General features: G+C 44.3%; 1 protein-coding gene across 4 annotated transcripts in view; it reads right to left on the bottom strand.

Annotated features, from left to right (window-relative positions):
• Positions 1-2,577: 2,577 nt before the first annotated feature.
• LOC135510329 (arrestin red cell-like) overlaps positions 2,578-16,221 on the bottom strand; it is a 112,858-nt gene continuing 99,214 nt past the window's right edge. For 2 of the 4 annotated variants that reach the window (XM_064931168.1, XM_064931170.1), the window contains 4 exons: positions 5,137-5,220; positions 4,841-4,917; positions 4,687-4,741; positions 2,578-4,567 (listed from right to left, as the gene is read on the bottom strand). In XM_064931168.1, coding sequence (XP_064787240.1) covers positions 4,468-4,567; positions 4,687-4,741; positions 4,841-4,917; positions 5,137-5,220 — 316 coding nt within the window. In that variant the 3' untranslated portion in view covers positions 2,578-4,467. Of the gene's footprint in view, positions 4,568-4,686; positions 4,918-5,136; positions 5,221-6,156; positions 6,956-16,221 lie in introns of those variants that run through there. The other 2 variants (XM_064931167.1, XM_064931169.1) reach the window with 2 other exon arrangements.

Below are 16,221 nucleotides of genomic sequence, written 5' to 3'. Positions count from 1 at the left end.
ATTACCTTCTTATGAACCTTTATAACCTAATTGTGAAGCTTCATGACCAGTGTGTTGTGATTGACATCACACCCATAGAAATATAATTACAAGAAGGGAAATAAACATGACTTGAATGGAGATGTCAATTCTAGAAATTCTCTTTCTACGATTACACCCTGTTCCCATGACGTCATCATCTGGGTGTTAGTAACAGTATGATGCTCATAGAGGGGTAAAAACTAATGTGCAATATTGTTTGTTATTGTGACTATCAATATTAATCTCATTAACCATGGACAATTGTTGATGGGTTTACACAAGTTGAATGAGGCCACACATTTCATGTTAAGAAAGAACATTATTGTCATTGAACCAAAATGGCGATGGCTACAATCAATTCAACACTTTTCATAAGAAGATGTGATCAGTGTTGTTACATTGCATTTGCTGGCTTAGTCATTTGTTCCTCTTGGCTTGCCATAGTTGAAGCTTGTCCCGTTTTGAAATGGTACATTAGGTGGGAAGTTGTCCCCTTTCCAATCTGATAAATGAGCCAAGTGTCAATCGATCAATCAATCCTCTCTATCTAGCTTCATTCTGCACCTAAACTCCTTTACAGGCATTCAATATACCCATAACTGACAGCAAAGTACTCTGTAATAGCCTATGAAGTGTCTACAATCTAGATTATACAGTAGTAGCCCATTTTTTCATATCCTGGTCCCAAGGAGCCCCTGGTTATTCTCATTTTCTATACAATTCAAAACAGAACTTATTTATCCAACTTAAAGTGGACTTATGAAACTACATTCAATTGATGAAGTATGTTTAAATTAAGTTGATAGATAATTGTAAGTTAACTGAATGAAAAAGTTTCAGAACTAAGACCAGCATACTAAGGGGTCCTTGAGAACCTGGATTTGGGATTCTGTGACTGATTATCCTATAAACTGGGATTCTATGACTGGTTATCCTATAAACTGGGATTCTATGACTGATCATCCTATAAACTGGGATTCTGTGACTGATCATCCTATAAACTGGGATTCTGTGACTAATTATCCTATAAACCGTGGGATTCTATGACTGGTTATCCTATAAACTGTGGGATTCTGTGACTGATTATCATATAAACTGGGATTCTGTGACTGATTATCCTATAAACTGGGATTCTATGACTGGTTATCCTATAAACTGGGATTCTGTGACTGATCATCCTATAAACTGGGATTCTGTGACTGATTATCCTATAAACTGTGGGATTCTGTGACTGATTATCCTATAAACTGTGGGATTCTGTGACTGATTATCCTATAAACTGTGGGATTCTGTGACTGATTATCCTATAAACTGGGATTCTGTGACTGATTATCCTATAAACTGGGATTCTGTGACTGATTATCCTATAAACTGTGGGATTCTGTGACTGATTATCCTATAAACTGTGGGATTCTGTGACTGATTATCCTATAAACTGGGATTCTGTGACTGATTATCCTATAAACTGTGGGATTCTGTGACTGATTATCCTATAAACTGGGATTCTGTGACTGATTATCCTATAAACTGTGGGATTCTGTGACTGATTATCCTATAAACTGTGCTCGGTCATTGGACTGCAATGTTCTATAGTGAACACCTATTGGCTGTTGAGTTGAACGGAACAGTACGAATATTTACAGCAGTTGGTTCATATCACCTATGACTTTTTAATAATAAAAAATAAAACAATGTCTTAGGAATAAAATACAAATAATGGCAACATTGAAGTACGTATATATCTCTGGTGATTATTACAACAAAAATAAAACGTTTTTTTCTCCATTAATTTCCCTCCCACCCCTTCCCTCCCACCCCTTTCCTCCCTCCCACCCCTTCCCTTCCTTCCCTCCCACCCCTTCCCTCCCACCCCTTTCCTCCCTCCCACCCCTTCCCTTCCTTCCCTCCCACCCCTTCCCTCCCACCCCTTCTCTCCCACCCCTTTCCTCCCACCCCTTTCCTCCCTCCCACCCCTTCTCTCCCACCCCTTCCCTCCCACTCCTTTCCTCCCTCCCACCCCTTATCTCCCACCCCTTCTCTCCCACCCCTTCCCTCCCACCCCTTTCCTCCCACCCCTTTCCTCCCACCCCTTTCCTCCCACCCCTTCCCTCCCACCCCTTTCCTCCCACCCCTTTCCTCCCACCCCTTTCCTCCCACTCCTTTCCTCCCTCCCACCCCTTTCCTCCCACCCCTTTACTCCCACCCCTTTACTCCCACCCCTTCCCTCCCACTCCTTCCCTCCCACTCCTTTCCTCCCTCCCACCCCTTCCCTCCCACTCCTTTCCTCCCTCCCACCCCTTCCCTCCCACTCCTTTCCTCCCTCCCACCCCTTCTCTCCCACCCCTTTCCCCCCACCCCTTTACTCCCACCCCTTCCCTCCCACTCCTTTCCTCCCTCCCACCCCTTCCTTCCCTCCCACCCCTTCCTTCCCTCCCACCCCTTTCCTCCCACCCCTTTCCCCCACCCCTTCTCTCCCACCCCTTTCTCCCACCCCTTCCCTCCCACTCCTTTCCTCCCTCCCACCCCTTCTGTCCCACCCCTTCCCTCCCACCCCCTTTCTCCTGCTCCCTACATTGGTGATTCTGATGATTGAGGCTGAAGTTTGATGCTGGTAGGTTTAAGAGGTTGGTCAATGTTAAACTTCGCACAATTGAGGTAGAAGTCACTCCCTAACCACAGATCTAGGATCAGATTACCCTACACCAGACTCAGTCCCGGGGCCCCTCTGGGAGCACGCTTTAGGTTTCCCCCCTGCACTACACAGCTGATTCAAATAATCAACTAATCATCAAGCTTTGATCATTTGAATCAGCTGTGTCGTGTTAGGGCAAAAAACAAAACATGTACCCCTTTGGGTCCAGAGGACCAAGTTTGAGAACCGCTGCCCTACACCAAAAGAATCTTACCCTGTATCAGTGGAGGGGGAAACGGCCACCTACAACCTCCTTTAAATACTCTATTAATAGACCTGCAGAAGACTACAGCTTTTCAAACACCAGGGGGCACCCTTTGTGAGCTGTCAAAAAAATATCCTTGGCTGATCTACCTGGTCGACCTGGTCGATCTGGTCGACCTGATCTACCTGGTTGACCTGGTCGATCAAAATGAATAAGATTATATTGACGTGGGGACCTGATCCTAGATCAGCATTCCTATTCCTCTTGAAAACCACAGCTTTATAATTGGCCCAGTACAGTACAGTAGGCTATCGTCATAGACATGAGCCCTAATCTTATTGACAGTTGGGTTCGATCAAACTGCCACCTGACCTACCAAGTAAACGACTTTGGGCAAATCATGAACGTGAAAAAATAGCTATTTATCGTGTTCAAGGCATCTGCTGAATGTAGGGTGTGTGTGTAGGTTCTGCTGCCTGAAGTCTCCTATGTAGTCCTTAACAGAATACACTGTCAGTACATACAATCACCTGCATCCTCACGCTGACTGCATCACACTCACACCCTCAGTGTAGCTGAACTACACTGAGACGCTCACTGTAGCTGACTGTAAGTACACTTTACATCCTGTGACAATAACTAAGTGCACTGCACACACAGGACTCTTACACACTCACTCTCTCACTGTGAGGATATGTCATCGTTTCACACTTGCCATAAAGGGTTAAAGTATTGAGTTACATATTGGGTATAATGGGTGTCAAGGATAAGGTAAAGGTGTAATAATAACAATATAATTACAGTGTAATAACTGGTTATAACTATGTCATAACAATGTAATTAACTAAACTATTAAACTCATGTTCCCTCTAAGTAGTTGTGCAGCATCGCAGTCCTGTACATTACAGTTACATATAGGATTGCCTAAATTCCCCAAACTTTCCTCAAAATTCCCAGGTTTTCCCAGAAATCTTGGTTGGATCTTGGTTGGAAGATTCCCAGAATCAGGAGAGAATAAGTTGGAAATCCAGATTCTTCTGACCAGAATTTTGGGAAAATCTGGGAATTTGGGGAATTTTGCAACCTTAGGTACATGGTATTCAATCATGTAAATAATGACAAATGTATATCTGTCGGTCTACCCACTTCTTATAAAGCTGGGACCTATAGAGCGTATAGAACATAGAACATCAACCCTGAATCAAAGAATGGATCCAAAACATATAGAAGGATTTCCTAAAACAGAGACTGTGGACTCGACACTCCTATAAATCCCTCCATCTCTCTCTCACATTCTCTCTGTTTCTCAAACAAACGCGTGACAAAACAAAGGAGTAGAAATGGAAAATCCCATCAAAGATGTACAAGAAAGACGAGAGAAGAAGAAGGAGAAGAAGAAGTAGAGGGGGGGGTGAAAAATAGAATACATATGAGTGCTCCTGCTCCCCCTTTCTGAAGTTGAGCCTACTGGCCTGGAGACAACACGAGACCAGGGACTCGCCTAGCACCTCTCCCCAGGTTCAGGTGCATGGTCCTGGGGGAGGGAGAGCTAGCACAAGTGGTCATCCTCATCCTTATCGTCCTTCGTTCCTTTCAGCCGCAGACGGGCAAAGTCCTCGAACACAAAGTCATCATCCTGAGAGAAATTACTGACAGAGAGATGGAGGTGGGATGAAGGGAGGGGGAACGAGGAAGAGAGATTAAAATTGTGTTCAACAAACAAGGTTACATTTAAATTTGAGATACACAAACACTTTCTCTCTCTTACTTGGTCTCAAACTCTATCAGGTTACTGCCAACTGGGGCATCTGTTTCTGGGACGACTGTGGGTGAAAGTAATGGCATTTCGAAACAGGTAAATATTCCCGCAAAACACTTTCCTAAAACATATGTTTCTCCATTAAACACACATTGGTCTGTACCTGATTGAGGTCTGGAGTTGGGTAGGTCAGAGGGTTTGGGGTGCATTAGAACAAAAGGCAGCTCCACCGAGACATCCCTGTACAGAGCACACACAGTTATGTTGGACCTGTGCCAGAACACACATTAGGCAGAGATTAACTGATACCCAGAGAACATTCCAGCGTAATCCAGGTGGAAACATTCACATACAACCACAACATAAATCTATGTTAGACAGTGTAGGAGCAAAGATGCAGCCTACCCTCCGTGGGACAACACTAGTTTGAGCGTGTGTGTGTGTGTGTGTGTAACGCACCCTCCGCGAGACACCACTAGTTTGACCTTGACTCTGTAGGACACCAGGATCCCCAGAACCTCCTTATTGGACACATCTTTCACTCTGGAACACATCAAACAGAACCTCTTACTGGACACATCTTTCACTCTGGAACACATCAAACAGAACCTCCTTAATGTATACATCTTTCACTCTGGAACACATCAAACAGAACCTCTTATTGGATACATCTATCACTCTGGAACACATCAAACAGAACCTCTTATTGGACACATCTTTCACTCTGGAACACATCAAACAGAACCTTCTTATTGGACACATCAAACAGAACCTCCTTATTGGATACATCTTTCACTCTGGAACACATCAAACATAACCTCTTATTGGATACATCTTTCACTCTGGAACACATCAAACAGACCCTCCTTATTGGATACATCTTTCACTCTGGAACACATCAAACAGAACCTCTTATTGGATACATCTTTCACTCTGGAACACATCAAACAGAACCTCTTATTGGATACATCTTTCACTCTGGAACACATCAAACAGAACTTCCTTATTGGACACATCTTTCACTCTGGAACACATCAAACAGAACCTCCTTATTGGAGACATCAAACAGAACCTCCTTATTGGAGACATCAAACAGAACCTCCTTATTGGATACATATTTCACTCTGGAACACATCAAACAGAACCTCCTTATTGGACACATCTTTCACTCTGGAACACATCAAACAGAACCTCTTATTGGACACATCTTTCACTCTGGAACACATCAAACAAAACCTCCTTATTGGACACATCTTTCACTCTGGAACACATCAAACAGAACCTCCTTATTGGAGACATCAAACAGAACCTCCTTATTGGATACATCTTTCACTCTGGAACACATCAAACAGAACCTTCTTATTGGATACATCTTTCACTCTGGAACACATCAAACAGAACCTCCTTATTGGAGACATCAAACAGAACCTCCTTATTGGATACATCTTTCACTCTGGAACACATCAAACAGAACCTCCTTATTGGACACATCTTTCACTCTGGAACGCATCAAACAGAACCTCTTATTGGATACATCTTTCACTCTGGAACACATCAAACAGAACCTCTTATTGGATACATCTTTCACTCTGGTACACATCAAACAGAACCTCCTTATTGGAGACATCAAACAGAACCTCCTTATTGGAGACATCAAACAGAACCTCTTATTGGACACATCTTTCACTCTGGAACACATCAAACAGAACCTCCTTATTGGAGACATCAAACAGAACCTCCTTATTGGAGACATCAAACAGAACCTCCTTATTGGACACATCTTTCACTCTGGAACACATCAAACAGAACCTCCTTATTGGAGACATCAAACAGAACCTCCTTATTGGAGACATCAAACATAACCTCCTTATTGGACACATCTTTCACTCTGGAACATATCAAACAGAACCTCCTTATTGGAGACATCAAACATAACCTCCTTATTGGACACATCTTTCACTCTGGAACACACCAAACAGACCTCCTTATTGGACACATCAAACAGAACCTCCTTATTGGAGACATCAAACAGAACCTCCTTATTGGACACATCAAACAGAACCTCCTTATTGGATACATCTTTCACTCTGGAACACATCAAACAGAACCTTCTTATTGGACACATCAAACAGAACCTCCTTATTGGATACATCTTTCACTCTGGAACACATCAAACAGAACCTCTTATTGGACACATCTTTCACTCTGGAACACATCAAACAGAACCTCCTTATTGGACACATCAAACAGAACCTCCTTATTGGACACATCTTTCACTCTGGAACACATCAAACAGAACCTCTTATTGGACACATCTTTCACTCTGGAACACATCAAACAGAACCTCCTTATTGGATACATCTTTCACTCTGGAACACATCAAACAGAACCTCTTATTTGACACATCTTTCACTCTGGAACACATCAAACAAAACCTCCTTATTGGACACATCTTTCACTCTGGAACACATCAAACAGAACCTCTTATTGGATACATCTTTCACTCTGGAACACATCAAACAGAACCTCCTTATTGGAGACATCAAACAGAACCTCCTTATTGGACACATCAAACAGAACCTCCTTATTGGACACATCAAACAGAACCTCCTTATTGGACACATCAAACAGAACCTCCTTATTGGACACATCAAACAGAACCTCCTTATTGGACACATCAAACAGAGCCTCCTTATTGGACACATCAAACAGAGCCTCCTTATTGGATACATCAAACAGAACCTCCTTATTGGACACATCAAACAGAACCTCCTTATTGGACACATCAAACAGACCTCCTTATTGGACACATCAAACAGAGCCTCCTTATTGGAGACATCAAACAGAGCCTCCTTATTGGACACATCAAACAGAACCAGACACAAACTAACACAACATTTAGAGACCAGAGGACAACTGCAGGCATGTACAGTGGGGCAAAAAAGTATTTAGTCAGCCACCAATTGTGCAAGTTCTCCCACTTAAAAAGATGAGAGAGGCCTGTAATTTTCATCATAGGTACACTTCAACTATTACAGACAAAATGAGAAGAAAATAAATCCATAAAATCACTTTGTAGGATTTTTAATGAATTTATTTGCAAATTATGGTGGAAAATAAGTAAGATTTCTGGCTTTCACAGACTTGTAACTTCTTCTTTAAGAGGCTCCTCTGTCCTCCACTCGTTACCTGTATTAATGGCAACTGTTTGAACTTGTTATCAGTATAAAAGACACCTGTTCACAACCTCAAACAGTCACACTACAAACTCCACTATGGCCAAGACCAAAGAGCTGTCAAAGGACACCAGAAACAAAATTGTAGACCTGCACCAGGCTGGGAAGACTGAATCTGCAATAGGTAAGCAGCTTGGTTTGGGGCGGCAGGGTAGCCTAGTGGTAAGAGCATTGGACTAGTAACCGAAAGGTTGCAAGTTCAAATCCCCGAGCTGACAAGGTACAAAATCTGTTGTTCTGCCCTTGCACAGGCAGTTAAACCACTCTTCCTAGGCTGTCATTGAAAATAAGAATTTGTTCTTAACTTACTTGCCTAGTAAAATAAAGGTCAAATAAAAATAAAAAATTGGTTTGAAGAAATCAACTGTGGGAGCAATTATTAGGAAATGGAAGACATACAAGACCTGTCACGCCGTGGTCTTAGTATTTTGTGTTTTAGTTACATTTACATTACATTACATAGTTAATTAGTTGGTCAGGCCAGGGTGTGACATGGGTTTATGTTATTGTGTTGTCGTATTGGGGTTTTTGTAGGCATTGGGATTGTAGTTGATTAGGGGTGTGTTTAGTTTAGGTTTGGCTGCCTGATGCGGTTCTCAATCAGAGTCAGGTGATTCTTGTTGTCTCTGATGGGGAACCGTATTTAGGTAGCCTGGGTTTCACTGTGTATTTCGTGGGTGATTGTTCCTGTCTCTGTGTAGTTTCACCAGATAGGCTGTAATTAGGTTTCACGTTCCGTTTTGTTGTTTTGTATTTGTCTCAGTTATTTTCATGTATTCGTCATTTGTTTCATTAAATAACATGAGTAACCAACACGCTGCATTTCGGTCCGACTCTCATTCAACAAACGAAGAATGCCGTTACAGAATCACCCACCAAACACGGACCGAGCAGCGTGTTAACAGGCAGGAGCCACAGGAGAGGCAACAGAAGCAGCTTCAGTGGCAGAGGCTGCACCACTTGGAGAATTGGACATGGGAGGAAGAACTGGACGGAAAAGGACCCTGGGCTCAGCCTGGTGAATATTGCCGCCCCCAAGGAGGAACTAGAGGCGGCTAAAGCGGAGAGGCGCTGGTATGAGGAGGCAGCACGGCGACATGGATGGAAGCCCGAGAATCAGCCCCAAAAATTTCTTGGGGGGGGGCTTTCAGGGAGTATGGCTACGCCAGGTAGGAGACCTGCGCAAACTCCCTGTGCTTACCGGGGGGCTATACTTCCGGCGCCGACAGAGATGGACGCCTCGCTTTGCGTTCCTAGGAAACTATGCAGTTTTTTGTTTTTTTACGTGTTATTTCTTACATTAGTACCCCAGGTCATCTTAGGTTTCATTACATACAGTCGAGAAGAACTACTGTATATAAGATCAGCGTCAACTCACCATCAGTACGACCAAGAATATGTTTTTCGCAATGCGGATCCTGTGTTCTGCCTTACAAACAGGACAACGGAATGGATCGCATGCAGCGACCCAAAAAAACGACTCAAAAAAAGAGGGAAACGAGGCGGTCTTCTGGTCAGACTACGGAGACGGGCACATCGTGCCCCACTTCCTAGCATTCTTCTTGCCAATGTCCAGTCTCTTGACAACAAGGTTGATGAAATCCGAGCAAGGGTAGCATTCCAGAGGGACATCAGAGACTGTAACGTTCTGTGCTTCACGGAAACATGGCTCACTGGAGAGACGCTATCCGAAGCGGTGCAGCACAAGCATTTCGCTACACTCGCATTAACATCTGCTAACCATGTGTATGTGACAAATAAAATTTGATTTGATTTTGAGAGACCGGGCAGGCACCGTGTTATGCAGTGGTGCACACGGTGTCCCCAGTGCGGGTGCATAGCCCGGTGCGGTATATTTCAGCTCCGCGTATCGGCCGGGCTAGATTGAGCGTCGAGCCAAATGCCATGAAGCCGGCTCTACGCATCTGGTCCCCAGTGCGTCTCATTGGGCCGGCTTACATGGCACCAGCCTTGTGCTCGGTGTCTCCGGTTCGCCTACATAGCCCAGTGCGGGCTATTCCACCTCGCCGCACTGGCAGGGCGACCGAGAGTATTCAACCGGGTAAGGTTGGGCAGGCTCGGTGCTCAAGAGCTCCAGTGCGCCTGCACGGTCCGGTCTATCCAGTACCACCTCCACACCCCAGCCATCCGGTAGCAGCTCCCCACACCAGGCTTCCTGTGCGTGTCTTCGGCCCAATACCACCAGTGCCAGCACCACGCATCAGGACTACAGTGCGCCTCGCCTCTCCTGCGCTGTCGGAGTCTCCCGCCTGTTCAGCGCTCCTAGAGCCTTCCTCCTCTACAGCGCTGCTGGACTCTCCTGTCTGTTCAGCGCAATCAGAGCCTTTCTCCTCACCTGCGCTACCGGAGTCTCCTGCCTGTTCGGAGTAGCTAGAGCTGCCAGTCTGCAAGGAGCTGCCAGTCTGCATGGAGCAGCCAGAGCTGCCAGTCTGCATGGAGCAGCTAGAGCTGCCAGTCTGCATGGAGCAGCCAGAGCTGTCAGTCTGCTTGGAGCAGCCAGAGCTGCCAGTCTGCATGGAGCTGCCAGTCTGCAGGGAGCTGCCAGTCTGCAAGGAGCTGCCAGTCTGCAAGGAGCTGCTAGTCTGCAAGGAGCTGCCAGTCTGCAAGGAGCTGCCAAAGCTGTTAGTCTGCAGACTCTTCCAGATCTGCCAGTCAACCAGACTCTTCCAGATCTGCCAGTCAACCAGACTCTTCCAGATCTGCCAGTCAACCAGACTCTTCCAGATCTGCCAGTCAACCAGACTCTTCCAGATCTGCCAGTCAACCAGACTCTTCCAGATCCGCCAGTCAACCAGACTCTTCCAGATCCGCCAGTCAGCCAGGATCTGCCAGAACTGCCAGCCAGCCAGGATCTGCCAGATTCAACTGCCTGGCTGGGCGTCCTCTCAGTGCTGGGCTGCCCCTCAGTCCCGAGCTGCTTCAGTCCCGAGCTGCCCCTCAGTCCCGAGCTGCCCCTCAGTTCAGTGGGGTTCTGGGTGAGGACTATTAGGCCATGGTCGGCGGCGAGGGTGGATTATCCCAGGACGCAAAGGGGAGGAACTATGACATTTATGGAGTGGGGTCCACGTCCCGAGCCGGAGCCGCCACCATGGACAGACGCCCACCCGGACCCTCCCTATGGTTTTGAGGTGCGTCCGGGAGTCCGCACCTTAGGGGGGTGGTTCTGTCACGCCTTGGTCTTAGTATTTTGTGTTTTAGTTAATTAGTTGGTCAGGCCAGGCTGTTACATGGGTTTATGTTATTGTGTTGTCGTATTGGGGTTTTTGTAGGCATTGGGATTGTAGTTGATTAGGGGTGTGTTTAGTTTAGGCTTGGCTGCCTGAGGCGGTTCTCAATCAGAGTCAGGTGATTCTTGTTGTCTCTGATGGGGAACCGTATTTAGGTAGCCTGGGTTTCACTGTGTATTTCAAGGGTGATTGTTCCTGTCTCTGTGTAGTTTCACCAGATAGGCTGTAATTAGGTTTCACATTCCGTTTTGTTGTTTTGTATTTGTCTCAGTTATTTTCATGTATTCGTCATTTGTTTCATTAAATAACATGAGTAACCAACACGCTGCATTTCGGTCCGACTCTCATTCAACAAACGAAGAACGCCGTTACAAGACCACTGATAATCTCCCTTGATCTGGGGCTCCACGCAAGATCTCACCCCGTGGGGTCAAAATGATCACAAGAACGGTGAGCAAAAATCCCAGAACCACACGAGGGGACCTAGTGAATGACCTGCAGAGAGCTGGGACCAAATTAGCAAAGCCTACCATCAGTAACACACTACGCCGCCAGGGACTCAAATCCTGCAGTGCAAGTCCAGGCCCGTCTGAAGTTTGCTCGAGAGCATTTGGATGATCCAGAAGAAGATTGGGAGAATGGGAGAATGTCATATGGTCAGATGAAACCAAAATATAACTTTTTGGTAAAAACTCAACTCGTTGTGTTTGGAGGACAAAGAATGCTGAGTTGCATCCAAAGAACACCATACCTACTGTGAAGCATGGGGGTGGAAACATCATGCTTTGGGGCTGTTTTTCTGAAAGGGACCAGGACGACTGATCCGTGTAAAGGAAATAATGACTGAGGCCATGTATCGTGAGATTTGAGTGAAAACCTCCTTCCATCAGCAAGGGCATTGAAGATGAAACGTGGCTGGGTTTTTCAGCATGACAATGATCCCAAACACACCGCCCGGGCAATGAAGGAGTGGCTTCATAAGAAGCATTTCAAGGTCCTGGAGTGGCCTAGCCAGTCTCCAGATCTCAACCCCATAGAAAATCTTTGGAGGGAGTTGAAAGTCTGTGTTGCCCAGCAACAGCCCCAAAACATCACTGCTCTAGAGGAGATCTGCATGGAGGAATGGGCCAAAATACCAGCAACAGTGTGTGAAAACCTTGTGAAGACTTTTTTTTTGCAAATAAATTCATAAAAAATCCTACAATGTGATTTTTCTGATTTTCTTTTCTCATTTTGTCTGTCATAGTTGAAGTATACCTATGATGAAAATTACAGGCCTCTCTCATCTTTTTAAGTGGGAGAACTTGCACAATTGGTGGCTGACTAAATACTTTTTTGCCCCACTGTATATGATGTTTTGATTAAATGGTATCGAGCTACGGAAGGAAGTGAATTGTTCTTAGCAGGTTTGGAGAATTAGGTTAAGAAGATCAGAAAAATGGTTAGATAAAATTCTCTGTTAACCTGCCTTCGGTCCATAGCTGTTCTCCATCTAGTCACAACCTTGATATGAGGCAGTTGTTTGTTTGTTTATCTGAATTCTAATTTGGTTTCTCAAGAAGTCGCAAATCACCTGTGTGTGTGTCTATACATGGGTGTGTGTGTTTCTGGATATGTGTGTGTGTGATTCTATACGTGCGTATCTGTTTCTATACGTGTGTGTGTGTGATTCTATACATGTGTTTCTATACATGTGTGTGTGTGATTCTATACATGTGTTTCTATACATGTTCGTGTGTGTGTGTGATTCTATACATGTGTGTGTCTGTTTCTATACGTGTGTGTGTGTGTGTGTGTGTGTGTGTGTGTGTGTGTGTGTGTGTGTGTGTGTGTGTGATTCTATACATGTGTGTGTGTGATTCTATACATGTGTGTGTGTGTGTGTGTGATTCTATACGTGCGTGTCTGTTTCTATACATGTGTGTGTGTGTGATTCTATACATGTGTTTCTATACATGTGTGTGTGTGTGTGATTCTATACATGTGTTTCTATACATGTTCGTGCGTGTGTGTGATTCTATACATGTGTGTGTCTGTTTCTATACGTGTGTGTGTGTGTGTGTGTGTGTGTGTGTGTGTGTGTGTGTGTGTGTGTGTGTGTGTGTGTGTGTGTGATTCTATACATGTGTGTGTGTGTGTGTTTCTATACATGTGTGTGTGTGTTTCTATATATGTGTGTGTGTGTGTGATTCTATACATGTGTGTGTGATTCTATACATGTGTTTCTATACATGTGTGTCTGTTTCTATACGTGTGTGTGTGTGTGTGTGTGTGTGTGTGTGTGTGTGTGTGTGTGTGTGTGTGTGTGTGTGTGTGTGTGTGTGTGTGTGTGTGTGTGTGTGTGTGTGTGTGTGTGTGTGATTCTATACATGTGTGTGTGTGTGATTCTATACATGTGTGTGTGTGTGTGTTTCTATACATGTGTGTGTGTGTTTCTATATATGTGTGTGTGTGTGATTCTATACATGTGTGTGTGATTCTATACATGTGTTTCTATACATGTGTGTGTGATTCTATACATGTGTTTCTATACATGTTTGTGTGTGTGTGATTCTATACATGTGTGTGTGTGTTTCTACACGTGTGTGTGTTTGTGTTTCTATATGTGTGTGTTTGTGTTTCTATACGTGTGTGTGTGTGTGTTTGTGTTTCTATACGTGTATGTGTGTTTGTGTTTCTATATGTGTGTGTGTGTGTTTCTACACGTGTGTGTTTGTGTTTCTACATGTGTGTGTGTGTTTCTATACATGTGTGTGTGTGTGTTTCTATACATGTGTGTGTGTGTGTGTGAATCTAAGATTTGAGTGTAACCTTGCTTGTTGTTGTTTGTGCACACAGTGCATTAAGGAATTATTCAGACCCCTTGACCTTTTCCACATTTTGTTACGTTACAGCCTTATTCTAAAATGGATTCAATAAATTAAAAAATCCTCAGCAATCTACACACAATACCCCATAATGGTTTTTAGATATTTTTGCAGATGTATTAAAAATTAAAAACAGAAATACATATTTATATAAGTTGTCAGACCCTTTGCTATGAGACTCGAAAGTGAGCTCAGGTGCATTCTGTTTCCATTGATCATCCTTGAGATGTTTCTACAACTTGATTGGAGTTCACCTGTGGTAAATTCAATTGATTGGACATGATTTGGAAAGGCACACACCTGTCTACATAAGGTCCCACAGTTGACAGTGCATGTCAGAGCAAAAACCAAGCCATGAGGTTGAAGGAATCGTCTGTAGAGCCCCGTGACAGGATTGTGTCGAGGCACAGATCTGGGGAAGGGTACGAAAACATTTCTGCAGCATTAAAGGGCCCCAAGAACACAATGGTCTCCATCATTCTTAAATGAAGAAGATTGGAACCACGAAGGCTCTTCCAGAGCTGGCCGCCTGGCCAAACTAAGCAATCGGGGAAGAAGGGCCTTGGTCAGGGAGGTGACCTTCTAGAAGGACATCCATCTCTGCAGTACTCCACCAATCAGGTCTTTATGGTAGAGTGGCCAGACAGAAGCCATTCCTCAGTAAAAGGCACAAGACAGCCCGCTTGGAGTTTGCCAAGAGGCACCTAAAGACTCTCAGACCATGAGAAACAAGATTCTCTGGTCTGATGAAACCAAGATTGAACTCTTTGGCCTGAATGCCAAGCGTCACATCTGAAGGAAACCTGGCACCATCCCTACGGTGAATGATGGTGGTGGCAGCATCATGCTGTGGGGATGTTTTTCAGCAGCAGGTACAGGGAGACTAGCCAGAATCGAGGGAAATATGAACGGAGCAAAGTACAAAGAGAATATTGATGAAAACCTGCTCCAAAGCGCTCAGGACCTCAGACTGGGGCGAAGGTTCACCTTCCAACAGGACAACAACCCTAAGCACACAGCCAGGACAATGCAGGAGTGGCTTCGGGACAAGTCTCTGAATGTCCTTGAGTGACAGAGCCCGGACTTCAACACGATCGAACATCTCTGGAGAGACCTAAAAATTGCTGAGCAGTGATGCTCCCCACCCAATCTGACAGAGCTTGAGAGGAACTGCATAGAATGGGAGAAACTCCCCAAATACAGGTGTCCCAAGCTTGTAGAGTCATACCCAAAAAGACTTGAGGCTGTAATCACTGCCAAAGTTACTTCAACAAAGTACTGAGTAAAGGGTCTGAATACTTATGTAAATGTGATATTTCCATTTTTTTATTAGTAATAAAATTGCAAACATTTCAAAATCTATTTTTTGCTTTGTCATTATGGGTTATTGTGTGTAGATTGATGAGGGGAAAAAACAATTTAATCAATTTTAGAGTAAGACTGTAACGTAAAAACATGAGAAAAGTCAAGGGGTCTGAACACTTTTTGAATGTGTGCTCTCTCCTCTCTTCCTCTCTCCTCGCTTCCTCTCTCCTCGCTTCCTCTCTCCTCTCTTCCTCTCTCCACTCTTTCTCTCCTCTCTTTCTCTCCTCTCTTCCTCTCCTCTCTCTCCTCTCTCCTCGCTTCTTCTCTTCCTCTCTTCCTCTCTCTTCAATTCAAGTTTACATGTTTACACTGCCAAAGCAAGTGAACTAAAAAATGTACAGTAAACATTACACACAAGTTCCAAAGGAATAGACATTTCAAATGTAATTGTCTATATACAGTTTCGTAACGATGTTCTTCACTGGTTGCCTTTTTCTTGTGGCAACAGGTCACAAATCTTGCTGCTGCGATTGCACACTGTGGTATTTCTTTGTGGGTCTGTGTAATCTGAGGGAAATATTGTATGTCTCTAATGTGGTCATACATTGGGCAGGAGGTTAGGAAGTGCAGCTCAGTTTCCACCTCATTTTGTGGGCAGTGAGCACATAGCCTGTCTTCTCTTCAGAGCCATGTCTGCCTACAGCGGCCTTTCTCAATAGCAAGGATATGTTCACTGAGTCTGTACATATCCAAAGCTTTCCTTAATTTTGGGTCAGTCACAGTGGTCAGGTATTCTGCCACTGTGTACTCTCTGTTTAGGTCCAAATAGCATTCTAGTTTGCTCTGTTTTGTTAGTTCTTTCCAATGTGCCAAGTAATTATCTTTTTG

Source organism: Oncorhynchus masou, chromosome 23 (assembly GCF_036934945.1).
Source record: "Oncorhynchus masou masou isolate Uvic2021 chromosome 23, UVic_Omas_1.1, whole genome shotgun sequence".
Classification (NCBI taxonomy): Eukaryota; Metazoa; Chordata; class Actinopteri; order Salmoniformes; family Salmonidae; genus Oncorhynchus; species Oncorhynchus masou.
Note: the sequence above shows the minus strand (reverse complement) of the source record. Positions and strands in the feature narration are given on the sequence as shown.